At 41.3% G+C, this 17,657-nt stretch overlaps 1 protein-coding gene across 1 annotated transcript; it reads left to right on the plus strand.

Moving 5' to 3' along the window:
- The first annotated feature begins 4,408 nt into the window (after nucleotides 1-4,408).
- LOC125508875 (flowering time control protein FCA-like) lies at nucleotides 4,409-14,286 on the plus strand. The gene is made up of 18 exons (XM_048673671.2): nucleotides 4,409-4,948; nucleotides 5,795-5,865; nucleotides 6,355-6,433; nucleotides 8,695-8,777; nucleotides 8,861-8,912; nucleotides 9,367-9,434; nucleotides 9,570-9,636; nucleotides 9,720-9,799; nucleotides 9,875-9,939; nucleotides 10,070-10,132; nucleotides 11,611-11,770; nucleotides 11,838-11,915; nucleotides 12,014-12,550; nucleotides 12,734-12,910; nucleotides 12,985-13,185; nucleotides 13,377-13,436; nucleotides 13,526-13,570; nucleotides 13,955-14,286. Exons 1-17 carry the CDS (start codon nucleotides 4,606-4,608, stop codon nucleotides 13,562-13,564), a joined length of 2,223 nt encoding a protein of 740 aa, XP_048529628.2. The 5' UTR covers nucleotides 4,409-4,605; the 3' UTR covers nucleotides 13,565-13,570; nucleotides 13,955-14,286.
- Nucleotides 14,287-17,657: the final 3,371 nt, after the last annotated feature.

Consider the following 17,657-nt stretch of genomic DNA (forward strand, 5'->3'; position numbering starts at 1 on the left):
GGAGGAGGAGCTGCGGAGGTCGACCATGTTGGAGTGGATTTTTCTGAAGCGCGCTCCGATGGATTCTCGCTGGGGGAGGATGATATGGATTGGATCTAAGAATCCCCATCCCTTTAATAGACAATTTATTTATCTAGCTAGGGGGCGAATGTAAAAACGCCCTAGCGCCTCGTATTCATTTGACGCGTGGAAGATAGCCCTTATTGGGCGTAGAAGCCAAGAGGTCCAACATTTATGGGGCTGGACACTGCTTAACAAACGTTCGAAATTTGGAGAAGAACCCGCCTTGCAATGCCGAAGACAACACTGCGCGCCGGACTCATCGTCATTGAAGCCTGGTTCGGGGGCTACTGAGGGAGTCCTGGATTAGGGGGTATCCAGATAGCCGGATTATATCCTTTGGCCGGACTGTTGGACTATGAAGATACAAGATTGAAGACTTCGTCCCGTGTCCGGATGGGACTCTACTTGGCGTGGAAGGCAAGCTAGGCAATATGGATATGTATATCTCCTCCTTTGTAACCGACCTTGTGTGACCCTAGCCCCCTCCGGTGTCTGTATAAACTGGAGGGTTTTAGTCCGTAGGACAACATACAATCATACCATAGGCTAGCTTCTAGGGTTTAGCCTCTCCGATCTCGTGGTAGATCAACTCTTGTACTACTCATATTATCAAGAACAATCAAGCAGGACGTAGGGTTTTACCTCCATCAAGAGGGCCCGAAGGTGGGTAAAACATCGTGTCTCCTGCCTCCTATTACCATCCGCCTTAGACGCACAGTTCGGGACCCCCTACGCGAGATTCGCCGGTTTTGACACCGACAGTGGGCTTGAGTGGCACTGCATGAGGTGTGACATGGCTGATTGTGGTTGGATGCTGATGTGACTATGTTGCATGTTGAGATAAATCAAGTATTGAAGGTGAACTTCTTAAGTATATAGGATATCATCAAGCGTTGAACGGAAGGATCTCTACTCCTAATGGACGAGTTGGTGAATCGTCTCCGCGGTTTATTTTCGCTGGTTTTTTTCGTCTCTCCTCCCACCACCCCCTCCCACCCTGGTCCGCGGTTTATTTTCGCTGGTTTTTTCGTCTCTCCTCCCACCACCCCCTCCCACCCTGGTCCATCGGTTTATTTTTCCCTCCACTCTTTATTACAACAAGAACTTTCCTAACATATAACAAATCACGGATCTAACTTCCTTAAATTATGCAAATCAATCGATTCCTTTTATTGGTTCAATTTGTCTTAGGAAACAAATAACAAATTTTCAGAAAACAAATAATACATTTTAATCTAACTTCCTTAAATTATGCAAATCAATCGATTTTCCTTTTATTGGTTCAATTTGTCTTAGGAAACAAATAACAGATTTTCAGGAAACAAATAATACATTTTAATATAACTTCCTTAAATTATGCAAATCAATCGATTCCTTTTATTGGTTCAATTTGTCTTAGGAAACAAATAATAGATTTTCAGAAAACAAATAATACATTTTAATCTAACTTCCTTAAATTATGCAAATCAATCGATTCCTTTTATTGGTTCAATTTGTCTTAGGAAACAAATAGCAGATTTTCAGGAAACAAATAATACATTTTAATCCAACTTCCATAACTTATCTAAATCAATCGATTTCTCTTATTAGTGAAATTTGTTTTAGGAAACAAATAACAGACACGTCACAACTTTCCTCCCAATAAATAGTTTCTTAACATTTGCAAATTTTCCTAATCAGACACGTCACAAACGGGCAGGTACTGATATCACGTTACCAAACAATAAAACCCAATTTGCATAGAAAATCAGTTCAAAAATCCCAACTTTCCTAAATTTTTACCTTTCCTTGATAACAACCAATCTCTATTCCTAATGGAGCAGTTGGTAGTCTCCGCCGGTCAATTTTCGTCCCACCTATCATGGTTTTTTTTCGTCCCACCTTCGCTGGTTTTTTTTCGTAGATTTTTTTATGATTACCCTCTCACCCCTTTTGCATTTGGATGTCAAAGCTTTGTGGGTTGTTCATTTCAGTTCTGCGACTACTTCTCTTATGGATCTTAAGAGAACTCGAGGGATATCGTTTCGAACAAAGTTGGTCACTTGTTTCTCCAGAAATTACACTGTTGCATAGTATCATACCTGCTGCAAAGGAACGAAAGTAGTATGGTAGTATAAATAAATAAGGTTGTATCGTTTTCCTTTTTATCCGTTTGATAATTATGATAGAATTATTGCATGAAGTTGTGTGCGCATACAATATGTAACCAAATGTGGATTATAATAGATTCAAGCCTTGCTTCTTCACGTGGAAGCAAGTCTTCATCTTCTTAAGGGATTATCCCTACAGTGCCTAGGAAATTCAGAGGACGTTTTTAATGGTCTGTTAACTAAAGCGATGGTCATCCAAAAAAATATTTGAAGTTGATACTAACCATAATAAGTGCATAATAAGCCTACATGTTGTCTACATTTTTGCAGTTCTCGCTATCCTTGTTTAACTCAATGGAATCAGATAATTTAATCGTGTTCCCTAACAAGTCCTTGTAGATGTGCACCTTCCCCCTCTGACCATCTCCTCAGGGTCTCTCTCTAATCCTAGAGCCAGGCAACAAGAATGGTTGGTTTTAAGAACAACATGTATCTATTTATTCATTATTGATTTATTGTTTCCGGGGAATTGTTTTGCCCCTAATCATATCATTGTTACTCTACGTGCATTAGATTATGAGTATGACAATGAAGAATTTTATGTAAATGCTAATGGTTGACTACCACATTACAATGCTAGGCCTGCCTGAGTTTTGAGGACCCTTCTACTTTCCATTCCACAAGAAAAATAACACACAAATTTATCACACAGTAGATACATTAGCGCACAGTAGATATAGTAGATATTGTTCCAACCAGTGCCTGTCCCTGGGCGTGGCGAAATCCTGCCCACGGCACTACTTCCATGTATCACATTTTGTATTCTACTTTCTTTACCTGAATGATGCACAATCCAAGCAGATTTACCTTAATTGTGTTTAATTTGTTTAATTGCAGATTTACGTATTTATTTAGTCTTGGCCATGTATAATTTTGTGCACGATGTTTGGAATGATACTTATTGACAACTTCCGACAACTTTGTTTACTATGTACAATGCCAATTACATGGCACGAATGTTGATTCTCATAACACGATTTTTGGTGCACTTCTCACCTATATACCGAGAATGAAATTGGAGACAACATCCATGAGAATTGCATAATCTAGTTTACGGATTACTGAGATAATTGCTTGTGTCTTCACTCTTTACACTATGCATAGAATGATAAATTATAGCATTTCTTGGACATTTGAATCATAAGTTGATTGGCCCAGGATCTTTGCCGACGTATCGAGGATGAAGTCGGATGGCGGAAGCTCTCCGAGGCCAAAGCCCAAAGGGTTGGCTGATATCTGGAGATAGTTTCATTTCAACTATATGTGGGTTGTTTTCCTTTCCGTGACATTATGGTTGCCCGCCAGGTGTAGTCGTCGTCTTTGTAACCGCGGCATGGCCGCCCGACTCTATGTAATGTCTATTTGTTCTTCTAATACATCAGCATGCAAACCTTCTAATACATCTTCTAATGAAAAAGTTGATTTATGGTATTTGGATTGCTATCAGAATGTCTTTTCTATGCATGTGATTTCTCACGTATGGTTATAATATTTATGAAGACATGCATTGCAAGCGCACTTGGAAGCGGGCCCGTGGCCCGCGCCGGACGGCGCCGACGCCGACCCGGGCCACCTCCTCCGCGTATTCTTGGAGCTGTGGCTGGCCGATTTACATGAAATTAATCCCCTCAGTTGTGGTGGCAAAAATAATACACATAATCCATATTGTTATGCACTAGCGTGTGTGTGAAATAGATGGATTATGGTCCCGTACCCAATAAAATGAATATGTGTGTGTGTTAGAGAGAGAGGGAGAGGGGGAGAGAGAGTGAGGAAGAAGGAGGGAGGGTGTGTGTGTGAGGATTTGATGATAAAAAAGGTCGTCAATGTCATAATATTGAACTTTTAAAGTTAATGTGGCCTCGTTGCGACGCACGGGCGTTCTTCTAGTCACGTTAATTATGAAGAGTATCATTTTTTAGATGATTGGATGATGTTGCTGTAATTGTAATTATGAAGCGTATCATTTTTTGAAGAGAAGGATCACGATTAATTATGAAATGGTAGTTTATGGTAATATGATTTCCACGGCGACGCATATGCATCATCTAGTTTCCATTTCCCCTAAAAAAAAATCCATCTACGTAGTTTCCATAGTTTTTTTCTTTTGAGATGGTAGTTTCCATAGGTTGATATATAAATCAGCTCTATATAAATAGCCCTATTGAGTTGGGAAAGATGCCCCGAAATTACGTTGTCCGTTGATAGAAACGAAACGGGTACGCCGGGGCAGACTGCCGTCGGTCGCCCATCGGATCCAATCTGATCCTCACGGCCATTGGCACTTGACGAGGCGGAGTTGAAATTCCATACGGCCTCTCTCTTCGCCTTCGCCTGCCCCCTCTCGTGCTCGCGAGCCGCGTCAAAACCCTAGCCACCTTCTGCCCACCACATGCACCGCGGCAGCGACCGCTCCGGCGACCCCTCCGGCCCCGCGGGCGGCGCTCGCAGCGGCGCGGACGGCAGATTCGCACGCGGACCCTCACGCTGGTCCGGCGGCGGCGGGGGTAGCCCCCCGCCCCACCGCTCCTCCCGCGGCGGGAGCAGCGACGGCGGCGGAGGCGGAGGCGGAGGCGGGAGGTTCCATCCGTACCGTGCGCCGTCTGAATACGTTGTTGGCGGTGGTGGAACTGGAGGGTACAGAGGCGGCGGCGACTTTGGTGAGACGGCCGGTGGAGCGAGGAGCCGCTACGGAGGCGGTGGCAGCGGCGGCGGAGGCCGTGGAGACTACTCAGGTTTGGTCCAGAGTCTTGGCTTCTGCGCTTTGGTGTTTTCTAGGTTTTGCTGTGCTGTGCTGCCTCTAGATGTGGAATTTTAGCTTGTGTACGCACGGGAAAAGGTTTTGGGCTTTTGGTCCGCTGAGGAGTAGGTTTTGAAGTTGTTCTTCCGTGACCACTGGAAGATTTTACACCAAATTCAATCAATTGTTGTTAACTTGCCGTAGCTGAACAGTCAATGTTGGGATGTGACAAACCGGGCCACCATGTATGGTGCTAGCATGTATACCATGTTGGCAAGACCACCCACCTTTTTGCATGAAGGATGAGCTTATACTGGTTTTAGATGTACATGCTGTAGTTTGCCATGATAGACGGGGGATTACATTCTTTGCCCCACTTTACTAGGGTTTGATGATTTGTCCAGGTTGTCTCAATGGCTGGTGGTCCCCCCCCCCCCCCCCCCCCATTCTCAGGGGACGCGGGGGGTGGGGTGGGGGTGGCAAATTTTATTGTGGTTAAATCATATAATGGTATGGCCTACGAGCCTATCTTGTGATGAAGCTTCAGATAAGTTATTGTAATAGGAAGCTTCAGCTAGGTCATATTTTTTTTATCCAGATGTTGACCTTCAGTCATAACCGTTGAGCTGAATGATATGTTTTCCCTCCTAGTAAGCAGTTCATGTACCAATTTGAACCCATCCAGTTTTTATTCAACCAGTAATCAATGTCTGTAGAACTTATGTTTGTTAGCTGACTGTACTGTTTTATCGCATTGAGCTTTAGTGGAGAAATAGTTGAGTTTGTTTTGCACCCTTTCATGAGCTAGTTAATTGATATTCATGTGGAAAACTTCCTGCAGATCATGATAACAAAAGTGGTTATGTTAAACTTTTTGTTGGATCAGTTCCAAGAACAGCAAATGAAGATGATGTGAGTACAACTTCCATACTTAGTATCTGCCAATTTGTACCTGCAGATTTGTTAGTACGTCTACTTTACATAATCTCAGAACTTGGAAGGATGCTTTTTTGTACATTAACTTCGTTTTTTTATCATGGCTTATTGCTATTCATGAAACCATGCCAATGTTTATATAAATTGGAAGTCCTATAAGTTAGCTAGGTGGTAAAAGGGCATTTTCTGTGTTAAGAAAATCTACATTTTAAAGAGAGCTAGCGTAAAATTTAGCTATCTTATCTGCATAACTCATGTTTTTTACAAAGTTGCATCTTCTCAGTTACAAGCTCACAAAGTTGAAAATTAAAGTAGCTCAGCAGTTCATATATTTTTCTTTCTTTTCTTGTTGGCATCCTTTTGATCAGTATTTGTTCTCTTGTTGTGTGTGCTTTTTTTTCCTTCTGAGAATCAACAAATATGTTGTATTTGTTTGTTTGTGAAAGTCCACTCTACTGTTTTCAGGTTCGACCTTTATTCGAGGATCATGGAGATGTTCTTGAAGTTGCTTTGATCAGGGATAGGAAAACTGGTGAACAACAAGGTGAGCCATAAGTATATTTTTCTTATATTATCAATATACCAGTATCGCTTTCTTTTCAGGTTCTGAGAGTATTAGGAGCAACAAGGTTGCGTCTTCTCTCAGTTAGATTTGGCGGTTGTTGAATTTTGTTTCCTGCGCTTCCGTTCTGTTTCTTCGTCTGGGTTAATAGAAGGCAAGAAAGGAAGCAGCTAACTCTTGGCTGGTTACTGTAATCTAACTAGGCTCCACCCTGCTGCTACATAAGGTAGCAGATTTGGACAAACAACTTTGTTCAGGTCATAGCAATCTTGTGCTTGTTGCCATGTTCAATGTAGTATGACCAGAAATAACTATGGTGATGTGTTACTGTTGCATCTATTTGTTTTGAATGCGATGCAAAAGGCCAGAGGACCTCCTAATGAATTAAGATTAACTTTTCATTCTTTCCCTTCCATGGTTTCAGATTTCTTTTATACACTTCTTATCATGAGTTGCACTGTATGGAATCCCTGGTTGAATCTCTTAATGTGGTTGCCTGGGGTTGGATGATGCTGTGTGGTGTTGTTCTGAGTTGAGTGATCTAAATTGATGTGATATTATTCGTTTTATGTGGGATATGATGGTTGCATGTTTAATCTGGAACTGTGCTTTGATGGACAATATTACACTGTTGTTCAGTTCAACTATACATGGTCGCCATGTGAGTGATGCCAAACGCTTGGTTGCTCTGAACAAAACGTATCTCATGAGTTCAGGTTATTTGATTGGCGACGCTGTGTCTCAAAGCAGTTTTGGATGTTTGTGTGTGACAATGATAAATTCTCGATCCACTCAGTAGGGATCATATATTCAAAAGAATGGCGTTGCTGGGCTCGGCGACTGTGATTGTGGCACTTCACACCTATTTGAATTATGAAACACATTATATCCATAGGAACGTTAACTGCTGTATGATCGACTTGTTCTGGTAGGATTTAATGGTGTGATTTTTGCCCTGTACGCTCGAGTTGATGGCACTGTTGGTATTATTTCTGATACCACTTAAGTGTGACATCTCTTTTGATGGTTCTGGCATTCTTGTTCTTACTATCTTGGTTATTTTTCTTCTGTACCATTGCATGATGCTGACATTGACATACCAAAAAGTTATCTTCGTTGCGTGTGTTATTGAGATCTCCCTGGCGTAATTTATGTATATGTAATTCACGTGGAGTCTTCCAACCCATACTGTTGGACTCACAGATTCATGCTGCATGTAACTGTTGCATTCTATATCAGCCATGCAGATGAGATGAATGCTATGGCCTATGTGAAAGCCCTTGCACTTGACCTGTGGTCATTGTGATTTCTTGGAAATGATTGGTGAAGCATGTGCTCTTAATTGGAGCTGAATCTCAGTTCTAGACCGTTTTAACTCGTCATATGTGCATATACGGGTTAGATCAACAGTTGAGCTGTTGGAGTTGTATATGGATGAGCGAAATGATGCAGCCTGATCTATATGATACTGTTGATGCCTTTTGTTTATCATGTATGATTTCGTTGAGACCTTGAGTGTGGCTGTTATGAGTACACTAGTCTGCTCAGCGCACTGCAGCATATCTTTGGGGCAACCATACTATTAGTGTTCAGCATGTAGTGCTATATTTGAGGCTCTCTGTTGTGACAGGGTCTTTCTATCGTTGATGGACCTGTCTACACGATGATGCACAATTTCTGTGCATAAAATATTGTAATTAGGGTGGAGTGGTGGTTGGTTATACATGGTGCTTTATGCGAAACCTACATGTCTCTTGTAGTGCAAATAATTTGCTTTGCGTTTTGTTCTTGTACTCTGGTGATGACTGTAATGTTTCATTGTGGGATCCAGTTTGTCTCCACTGAATTTCTAGTGGAACTTGCAGTCAGCTGGAGCATTGTAAAATTTTTATTTCATGTCTCATATATTAGCTACACTTGAAATTGTGCTTGGTGTTGCAGAGTGCAGCCCAATTGATAATTTGACATGTCTGCACGCCATTCTATTCTTTTTCCTATTGAGGATTTTGATGGTTGTTTTGTTTATTGACTTATATGCCCCTGGATATTGGAGGAAGTGGTGGAAGTTGTTTTTTCTTGATCAATATATCATTGAACTTTATTACCTGTTTGGAACTTACCTCCTTGTTTCCTTCACTTCGCCAACTCCACTATGTTTTGTATTGCATGTACATTATATGAAGTTGAACTACACAGAAAATTTCAATGCCTTGTGATGAAATTCCATATGCTTGCATTTGCAGGCTGTTGTTTTGTTAAATATGCTACTTCTGAAGAGGCTGAGAGAGCCATCAGAGCTCTGCATAACCAGTGCACTATTCCTGGGGTAACTTTTGTTTTTTGTTAGCCATCTGTTTAATGTGAATCTTTTGTCTGTGAATTATTGACTATATGCGTCTGTTCTATCAGGCGATGGGCCCTGTTCAGGTTAGATATGCTGATGGTGAAAAGGAGCGTCATGGTAATACTTCAAGTACCTCTGTTACCTTTTTAGCTTGCCTATCACTGGCCAGTTTATGCTTTGTTTTTCGCGGGTTGTTTATGCTTTGTCATTGCCTCGCAATTATTCTCTCCAAAGTATCACTGGGTACTGAGTTTGTTTGCTGTGAATTCTTAACATAGTTACCTTTGATCGGCACTGGAAAATTGATATAATGATATGCCTTAATACATTTACATGCCTTTTTCTTACAGCAGTCTTCTCATGTTCCTGTTTTCTTCACTTGTTCAACATCCACAGATTTGTCCTATTGTAACAAATAGTACTGCACTTCTAAGAACCTTAATTTTTATTATTCTGAGTTCGGCAAAATAAAAATATCATGAGAACTAAGTTATGCTTGACCTGTAATTATTCAGATATTTTTTGATGTACTTATTGGATGATTAATTGTTTTCCTCAACTGATTTGCTAGGGTCTATTGAGCACAAATTGTTTGTTGCATCACTGAATAAGCAAGCAACTGCAAAGGAGATTGAAGAGGTAAGGGACTTGCTCAGTAGTTTTCTTTGTTTGTAAGAATATTGTGCTTGGAGAAACTTGTCATCTATCTGTAACCATTGATAATTTAGCAACTGCATATTAAATTATATCCGTGTTCTATATTCTTCTTTATAGATTTTTGCTCCTTTTGGTCATGTGGAAGATGTTTACATTATGAAAGATGGCATGAGGCAGAGCCGAGGTTTGTTAGATTCATTTTCTCACTTCATTTCTTCTATGCACTTCTGTTCCAACTTATGTCATGACATGTGTAACAACTTGCAGGCTGTGGTTTTGTTAAATTCTCATCAAAAGAACCTGCACTTGCAGCCATGAATTCTCTTAGTGGGACTTACATAATGAGGGTAACTATTTTTGCCAGGCTGATTAGTAGTTCTGCTTTTGCCTCAGAATGCTTACTGTATCTGTTATGCTGTTAGGGGTGCGAGCAACCATTAATAGTTCGATTTGCTGATCCGAAGAGGCCTAGACCTGGAGAATCAAGGTGGTTAAGAGCATGATTTTTTTGCTTATATTCTAACTCTGCACTAGTTTAGTGGCATGGTAGCATGGTACTACGTTAGACAAGTGCTATCATCCCCATCACTGCTCTCTGATTTATCTTGTTTGGTTAGGGGTGGCCCTGCATTCGGAGGTCCTGGTGTCAGTTCTCGATCTGATGCAGCACTAGTTATCAGGTTCTTTTTCCTCTTTTTTGAGCTATTCAATTTATATACGGCAGAAGAATTGATTGGTAGAATTTGAAACAAATACAGATTGGGCTTAATCTAAATCTCTGTGGAATTGAACGTGGTTGGATTTTTTTTACAAACACCAATCGTAAATATGCCAGGTTCAACTAATGTACCAGCACCCTATATGTAAGGGAGGTTTGCAATCCTATGTACTATGTTGATTAGCAAGTAATATACAAATACTACATAAGATATATCACCAGAGTAGCGCACTTATGAAGTGCTATAATGTAAATGGGACAACTGACTGAAATGATGTCTGGTCCTTAGTTTGGATATCTACTGATATCCCACGTGCCTGTTGAGGTGCTCACTGACTCGTTATCAAGAGTGGGTTATCTGTCAAGTCTAATCCTCTTGAGGACAACCCGACATCTCCTCGATCACCATGACCTGCTCTTTTCTCAGATGGTGCTCCACAACCACCTCAAAAAAGCGCTCTGGCGTTGTCACAACTTCTTGAAGAAATCACAAGAACCTCTCTTTTACCTAAGCAAAGCCCAGTGTAATTTTTCTTTCCTTTTGGCTTCGGCCTGTACTGGTTATTTTCTTCTCCTCTGCTAATAGATATCTTGTCAATTTTTCGAAAAAAATAGCCAACCGGCCAACCCGTCTAGAAGGGGTGGCCATCAAGAGTACCAATCTCTCGGACTTTGGCTTGAACATGATCAACGCCGATAGCTCAAATTGATGCAACAAAGGCAATTGCAATGCACACCCAATGCACCAACTCTTCCCTCACCTCACGTTCCACAATTTATACACTAGCGGACTTTGGTGGATTTGTTCGCATGCTTCAGGCCGGGCTTGGGCCTGCCCTGGGTATGATTAGGTCTAATCATGGCCATCCTTGAGTTTCACTATGAACATCGTCTTGGTCATTACTCGATCTTCTCTTGAACCTGACCTTCATCATATTTGGTTCACTTGTATGATTGTATCTTTGATCCTTTGAAGTTCATCCCTATGTTTTTTCTTGACACAAGTTGTCCCCCCTCTTGAACTTGTTAATCTTGATGCATATCTTTATTTGATGACATTCATCCTGGAAAATCCATCCAATATCCTTCATGCATCACCTGTGAAAACCTCATACACAACATAACAAAACTGTTTGTCCACAGTAATTTTCATTATTACCGAAACCACACTTAGAGGATAGTTATACTTCCCAATTGCCAAAAGCATTAAACAAACAATATATATATTTTCAGCAAATTCAAAAAAGAATTGCATGAATTAATGATATGTATGGATAGATACAATGTAATACTTTGGATAACAAATAGTTTGATGCTATAGAAGTTTCAGTTCATGTTTTCTCTTTGTCTGACGCTCAAGTATAGCCTGTTATACTAAGCATACTCCTATTGCTAGTTCTAAACCATTCTACTCACTGGTAATTATTTTTTTGTACTTAGGCCGACTGCCAATCTTGATGAGCAAATAGGTCGACACATGCCTCCTGACAGTTGGCGCCCTTCAAGCCCAAGCTCAATGGCACCTCATCAGTTTAATAACTTTGGGTCTGACAATTCTATGGGCCTGATGGGCGGCCCTGTTACATCAGCAGCAGATAATGTATGGTACAAGCTAAGCCTTTACTAGTGTTACTTTTTCATAGTCTACTTACCTTTGATCATTGCAGGTTACTTTTCGGCCTCAGATGTTTCATGGGAATGGTTCTTTGTCAAGTCAGACAGCTGTGCCGACATCATCTCATATGGTACTGGCATATTAGGACTTCTGATGTTTGTGAATTGACTTCGATCTTTTGTTTCCCGCGCCTGGTCGTCAATGGTCTTGACGCCTTTTACTTTGTAGGGCATAAATCCTTCCTTGTCACAAGGGCATCATCTAGGTGGGCCACAGATCTCGCCCTTGCAAAAGCCAACTGGCCCACCGCAGAATTTCCCTGTACAGTTGCAGAATGCTCAGCAAGGGCAGCTTCATGCCTCACAATCCTTGGGGCCTGGTTCTTTTGGCCAGAATATACCAACTATGCAATTACCTGGCCAGCTCCCTGTGTCACAACCGTTGACGCAGCAAAATGCTTCTGCAGGCGCTCTACAGGCGCCTTCAGCTGTACAGTCCAATCCCATGCAAGCTGTTCCTGGACAACAGCAACTTCCTTCGAATGTAACACCGCAAATGCTGCAGCAGCCTGTCCAGCAGATGCTGTCACAAGCACCACAGTTGCTACTCCAACAGCAGCAGGCAGCTATACAGTCCAGTTATCAATCTTCACAGCAGACGATTTTTCAGCTTCAGCAACAGCTGCAGCTACTGCAGCAGCAGCAGCAGCACCAGCAGCAACCTAACTTAAATCAGCAGCCACATACGCAAGTTCCTAAGCAACAGGTAATTCCTCTATTACCATGAGAAAGTGTTTTTCTTAATCACTCTGCACAATTCCTTCTGTTTTGGCTTCCTTTCCTTGCCATAATTTATGTTCTCTGGTCTGTGTTGTATTATGCATTTACATTTGACACAAGTTCAAAGTTTTTGTGTACTGTTATTCACTGTTTCAGTTTGGGTTTGCAGGGACAGCCGGTGCAATCTAATACCCCTGGTGCTCCGGCTGCCATGATGACGACAAAAATAAATGCAATTCCACAGCAGGTCAATTCGCCTGCAGTTTCTTTAACTTGCAATTGGACCGAACATACCTCACCGGAAGGTTTTAAATATTACTACAATAGCATAACTCGAGAGAGTAAGGTGAATACTTCATCACATATCATCTTGAAATTAAAATATTGGGAATTTGATTCTTATGAGCTATTATGTTGCAGTGGGAGAAGCCTGAAGAATATATACTGTATGAGCAGCAGCAGCAGCACCAGAAACTTATTTTACTTCAACAGCACCAACAAAAGCTTGTTGCGCAGCAACTTCAGTCACCTCCTCAGGCTCAAACTATTCCGCCTATGCAATCTATGCAACACCATCCCCAGTCACAGCAAGGACATAACCAAATGCAGATGAAACAGCAGGTGCCCATTTTTTTAGCTGTAAGAGGTTTTATATTTATATAAATACTGCTCTGGTGCATTGCATTATCCTCACAGCACTTTATAATAACAATGTATGGCATCGTTGCAGTCTCCCATCGTTTGCCTTGTTGTTACTAAAGCCGAGTCTAAATTATGATATCTGAAGTTTGAAATTTCAAAAACTTCTACAGGATTTGAATTATAATCAGTTACAGGCAACTGGCACGATTGATCCCAGTAGGATTCAGCAGGTAATATATTGCATTATTTAGACCTCACAATATCTTTGCATTGGTTAAGAACATGAGTTGACATAATTTATCTTGGTGACTTCATGTAGGGAATTCAAGCTGCTCAAGAGCGTTCTTGGAAAAGTTGACTGCAGGTGAGCAATAAACCTATGTTTCTTTACTGTTTGTGACCGTACCTTAGTTTGGAACTTGTGAAGTATTCACGTGGTAAGCTAATTGCTTTCTTTGCAAAATGCTGATGTGAATATAACCACTTGAATACCTGATTTGATGTTCTGTATGAAAAATGCTGCCATATAATGTAATTGGCGGTCATTAAAGTTGTGATTTACAAAGATTCTTCGTTTTACCCATGTTTACAATGAATGTTGGCATGTTATGTAAGGAAAATAAATTTTAGCTCTTTCATTCCATTTTTTTGAATTTTGTTCTTGGGAGGATATTATGGTGAAGCAATGGGATTGCTTTATTTGCAACCTCGGGCATGTACATGTTTCGCTGACTTTCTACCATTTTAGGTGGACGAATGACGTGTCAGCCAAGACTCCAGTCTCAGGAATGAGCTCCAGCAAAACCTGCCGCTTCCGTCTGTGACAGTGTTTTTTGCCTTCGCGCGGATGGCCATGTTGACTCTTGCGGTCATTGTAACTCTGAATTTAGCTTAGATTAGTGCCTAGATTGTAGATCCTATGTGTGTAAAATGTTTGCAGTCTAGGCCTTGTATCGCTGTAACATTGCCGATTAGAATGGCAGCTGTGAATCGCTGTAACATTCCGTGTTTTTATTTACCTTTTTTATGGCCAGAATTGATGTCCTCATATGCATCAGCATTGCTATTTTTTATTTTTTACCTGGATGTTGGTGCTGTTCTTCGTAAGAATTTAGATCGCTTCATTTGCCCAGCAGTGGTACCTCCTAACCCGGGGCCAAACCGGCAACTTCGGAAACTTCTGTACTCTCTGAACCACCGGAAGTCAAGGTTATGGCACGATCGTTAATCAGATCTTGTTTCTCGTGGGCAGACAGGGCATTTGGAAAGGGAAAGGTCTGAAAAAACCTTACTCCAAGTCTGTAGAGAACCTTGTCCTCTAAATCCCTGAAATTAGCGCACTGTTATATTGCTATCAGATATATGTTTATGTTTTAGCTCAAGGCTCAAATGACAATTCAATACCCTTTACAGATGCAGAGCAGGCTTAATACCCATTACAGATGCTGAGCAGGCTTACATAGCCGTGCGGGCAATCACACGACGACGAGTCATTGAGCCGTCAGATTCCTAGAGCCAGTGGCGGTGCCAGGATCAAAACCTTATGTCAAGTTTCTCTAATAAAGTTTTTTTAAGATAATTAACATGAACAAAAAGGATCATACTTTATTAAGAAAATATTTATGATAGTGGTCTTGCGATCATGCATATTTTTATATGTATGCATCAGTACTAATAGGTTGGAATACATCTGCTTTATAACATAAGTAATGAGACAATGATACTAGGAATCACCATCTATTCTATTGCGCAAATCAGACTGAAGACATGCTATCCATTTACCAAATTGAAGATCTGGCAAAAACAAGATACTGCTAAGAAAATATGGCCAAGAAAAACAACATATATTCTTAGTAGGGAACAATCTCTTACTTTCTAATATTGCTCGTGAGATAAAAAAATCGGAAAATAACTGGAGAAGCTGAGAAGAAAGACACAACTTAATTATATACAAAAAAGGGGAAACCGGGGAAGGGCACCGTCCGAGTGTTAGACTGGATGTTGACCAATGATGGACGATGCGTCAGACGTCGCTCATGGCTCACGGTGGCCGTGCTTGGCGCACAAACCAAGATTGCATCTTAGTTTTCTATTTTTGGAGAGGCAGAAGAGGCAGACACCGGCCAAAACTGAAAAAGTGGAGAAGCCTAATAACTAGGGGGGAGGGAGAATCACGTGGTTTGTGGATCGATGGATCAAGTTATTATTCCCTTCGTAAATTAATATAAAAGCATTTAGATCACTACTTTATAGTAATTTAAACACTTTTATATTAATTTAGGAGGGAGTACTAGTTTACTACTACTACTTCCTTTGCTCCTAGTATTTGACCAGCCAAACATTACACAAATTTGATGACCGGTGGGCCTATGTAGTCTCTAGCATTTGTTCAGCCGGTGGGTATACATATTTTTTTACTTGCCAAATTGCCGTTGTGGCTTCGCCACTGCCTGGAGCGATCACTCCAACTTGATCGTCCAATAACTGAATCTCGTCGAGAGAAGTGCATATTTCAACCCTCAATTTTTGCCCTAATCTAATTTACAACTCCGAACTCCAATACCATCTAAATTACAATCCCCAACTCTCAAAACTGGCCAGGATTCAACCCTCCTCTCTCTGTTAACCGGTTTTGACCTGGTTGACCGGTTTTGACAAGTCAACAGGTCCAGTCAGCATGCCACATCAGCAAAAAATGCAAAATTTCCAAGGAAACAACATGTAAAATCAAAGAAAATCCAGGAAAAGAAATAAGAAATCCAATTTCCAAAAGACACGGAAAATAAAAAAACGAATTTCCAAAAAAATCCAGAAAAAACCCAAAAGCTCAAATTCCAGAAAAGAAAATCATTTTTTATTTTCCCTAGCTTTTTTCGTGAACAATTTTTTCGGAATTTTGCCTTTTTATATTTTTTCCCTGATCTTATAGATTTTTATTTACTTTTTCTTGAAATTTTGAAAAAAATTCTAACGTGGCATGCTGATTGGACCCGTTGACTAGTCAAAACTGGTCACCCCAGGTCAAAACCGGTCAACAGGGAGGGGAGGGTTGAATCCTGACTGGTTTTGAGACTTGGGGGTTGTAATTTAGACGGTATTAAAGTTCAGGGTTGTAAATTAGACTAGGGAAAGAGTTCAGGGTTGAAATATGCACTTCTCTCAATCTCGTCAGGTGAGTTAACTGAAGATGAACGCGCCCGACAATGCCTCCCCAAAAAACAAACTTGTCCTTAAGGAGATGAAGCTCGATTAAACCATGTTTCTACCATAGATTTGAAGAATGTTGGCGATGCCTTCTTGATGAAGTCCGTGTCTTCCCAGCTGGCGTCGTCAGTGACGGCGTCCTGGACTAAGGGGTACTAACCTGTACGGCCCACAGTCCACGGGTCGGGCTTATAACCCGAAGATCACTAAAAGGAAGGACTACCGAAGCTATGAACCTTGGCGCGATCAAGATGGAAACCTTCGAAGGCTTGGCGTACACTTCAAGGATTGCTCTATAGCCGCCATATTGGAAACCGATCATATGTATAACCTAGATACCCCCGGTGCATACATAAGCCAAGGGGTTTAGTATTTATAGGCACGATTACCAGGCTTAGGGTTTAGAACACAATCATACGATCTCGAGATAGATCATCTTGTACTCTGTACTCCATCACATCAATATGATCAAAGCAGGACGTAGGGTTTTACCTCTTCGATAGGGCTCAAACCTGTGTAAACATCGTCTTCCTTCTTATCATGTTGCTATTGTTTCTAGACTAACAGCTCAGGACTCTTACTCAAGATATGCCGGTTTTAGCATAGACAATCAGGAGGTAAATTAGCCCATTGCACGTGCCATTGAATCACATGTAGGTTGTGGCGAGGAATTTGCCGTTTTTCTAAGACCAGAACAGGCTCGGTTTTGATGAATCCATCAGAGCCCACCAATGGAAGGTCCTCACAAGGTACTGCCCTGGGGTCAATGTGTTCTTTTTTCAATTAGTTGACGTGAAACACTGGATGAATCTGGGAAGTTGCAGGTAGCAAGAGTTTATAAGCGATGTTGCCCACTTTCGCAAGCACATGGAAAGGCCATAGAACCTGCTCCGCAGTTTGACATGTGTACACAAGACAAATGCATTCAGACGGTAGGGTTTCATCTTCACGTAAGCCATATCACCTGTTGGGAAATGTTGCATGGAAAACACAAAATTTTCTATGCACACGCAAGATCTATCCATGGAGATGCATATCTACGAGAGGGGAGAGCATCTTCATACCCTTGAAGATCGCTAAGCGGAAGCGTTTATCAACGCGGTTGATGTAGTCGTACACCTTCACAATCCGTCCCGATCAAGTACCGAACGTACGACACCTCCGCGTTCAGCACACGTTCAGCTCGATGACGTCCTCGCCTTCTCGATACAGCAAGAGGGGCGAAGTAGTAGCTGAGTTCCGGCAGC

Source organism: Triticum urartu, chromosome 5A, assembly GCF_056163025.1.
Source record: "Triticum urartu cultivar PI428250 chromosome 5A, HENAU_Tu73, whole genome shotgun sequence".
Taxonomy (NCBI): domain Eukaryota; kingdom Viridiplantae; phylum Streptophyta; class Magnoliopsida; order Poales; family Poaceae; genus Triticum; species Triticum urartu.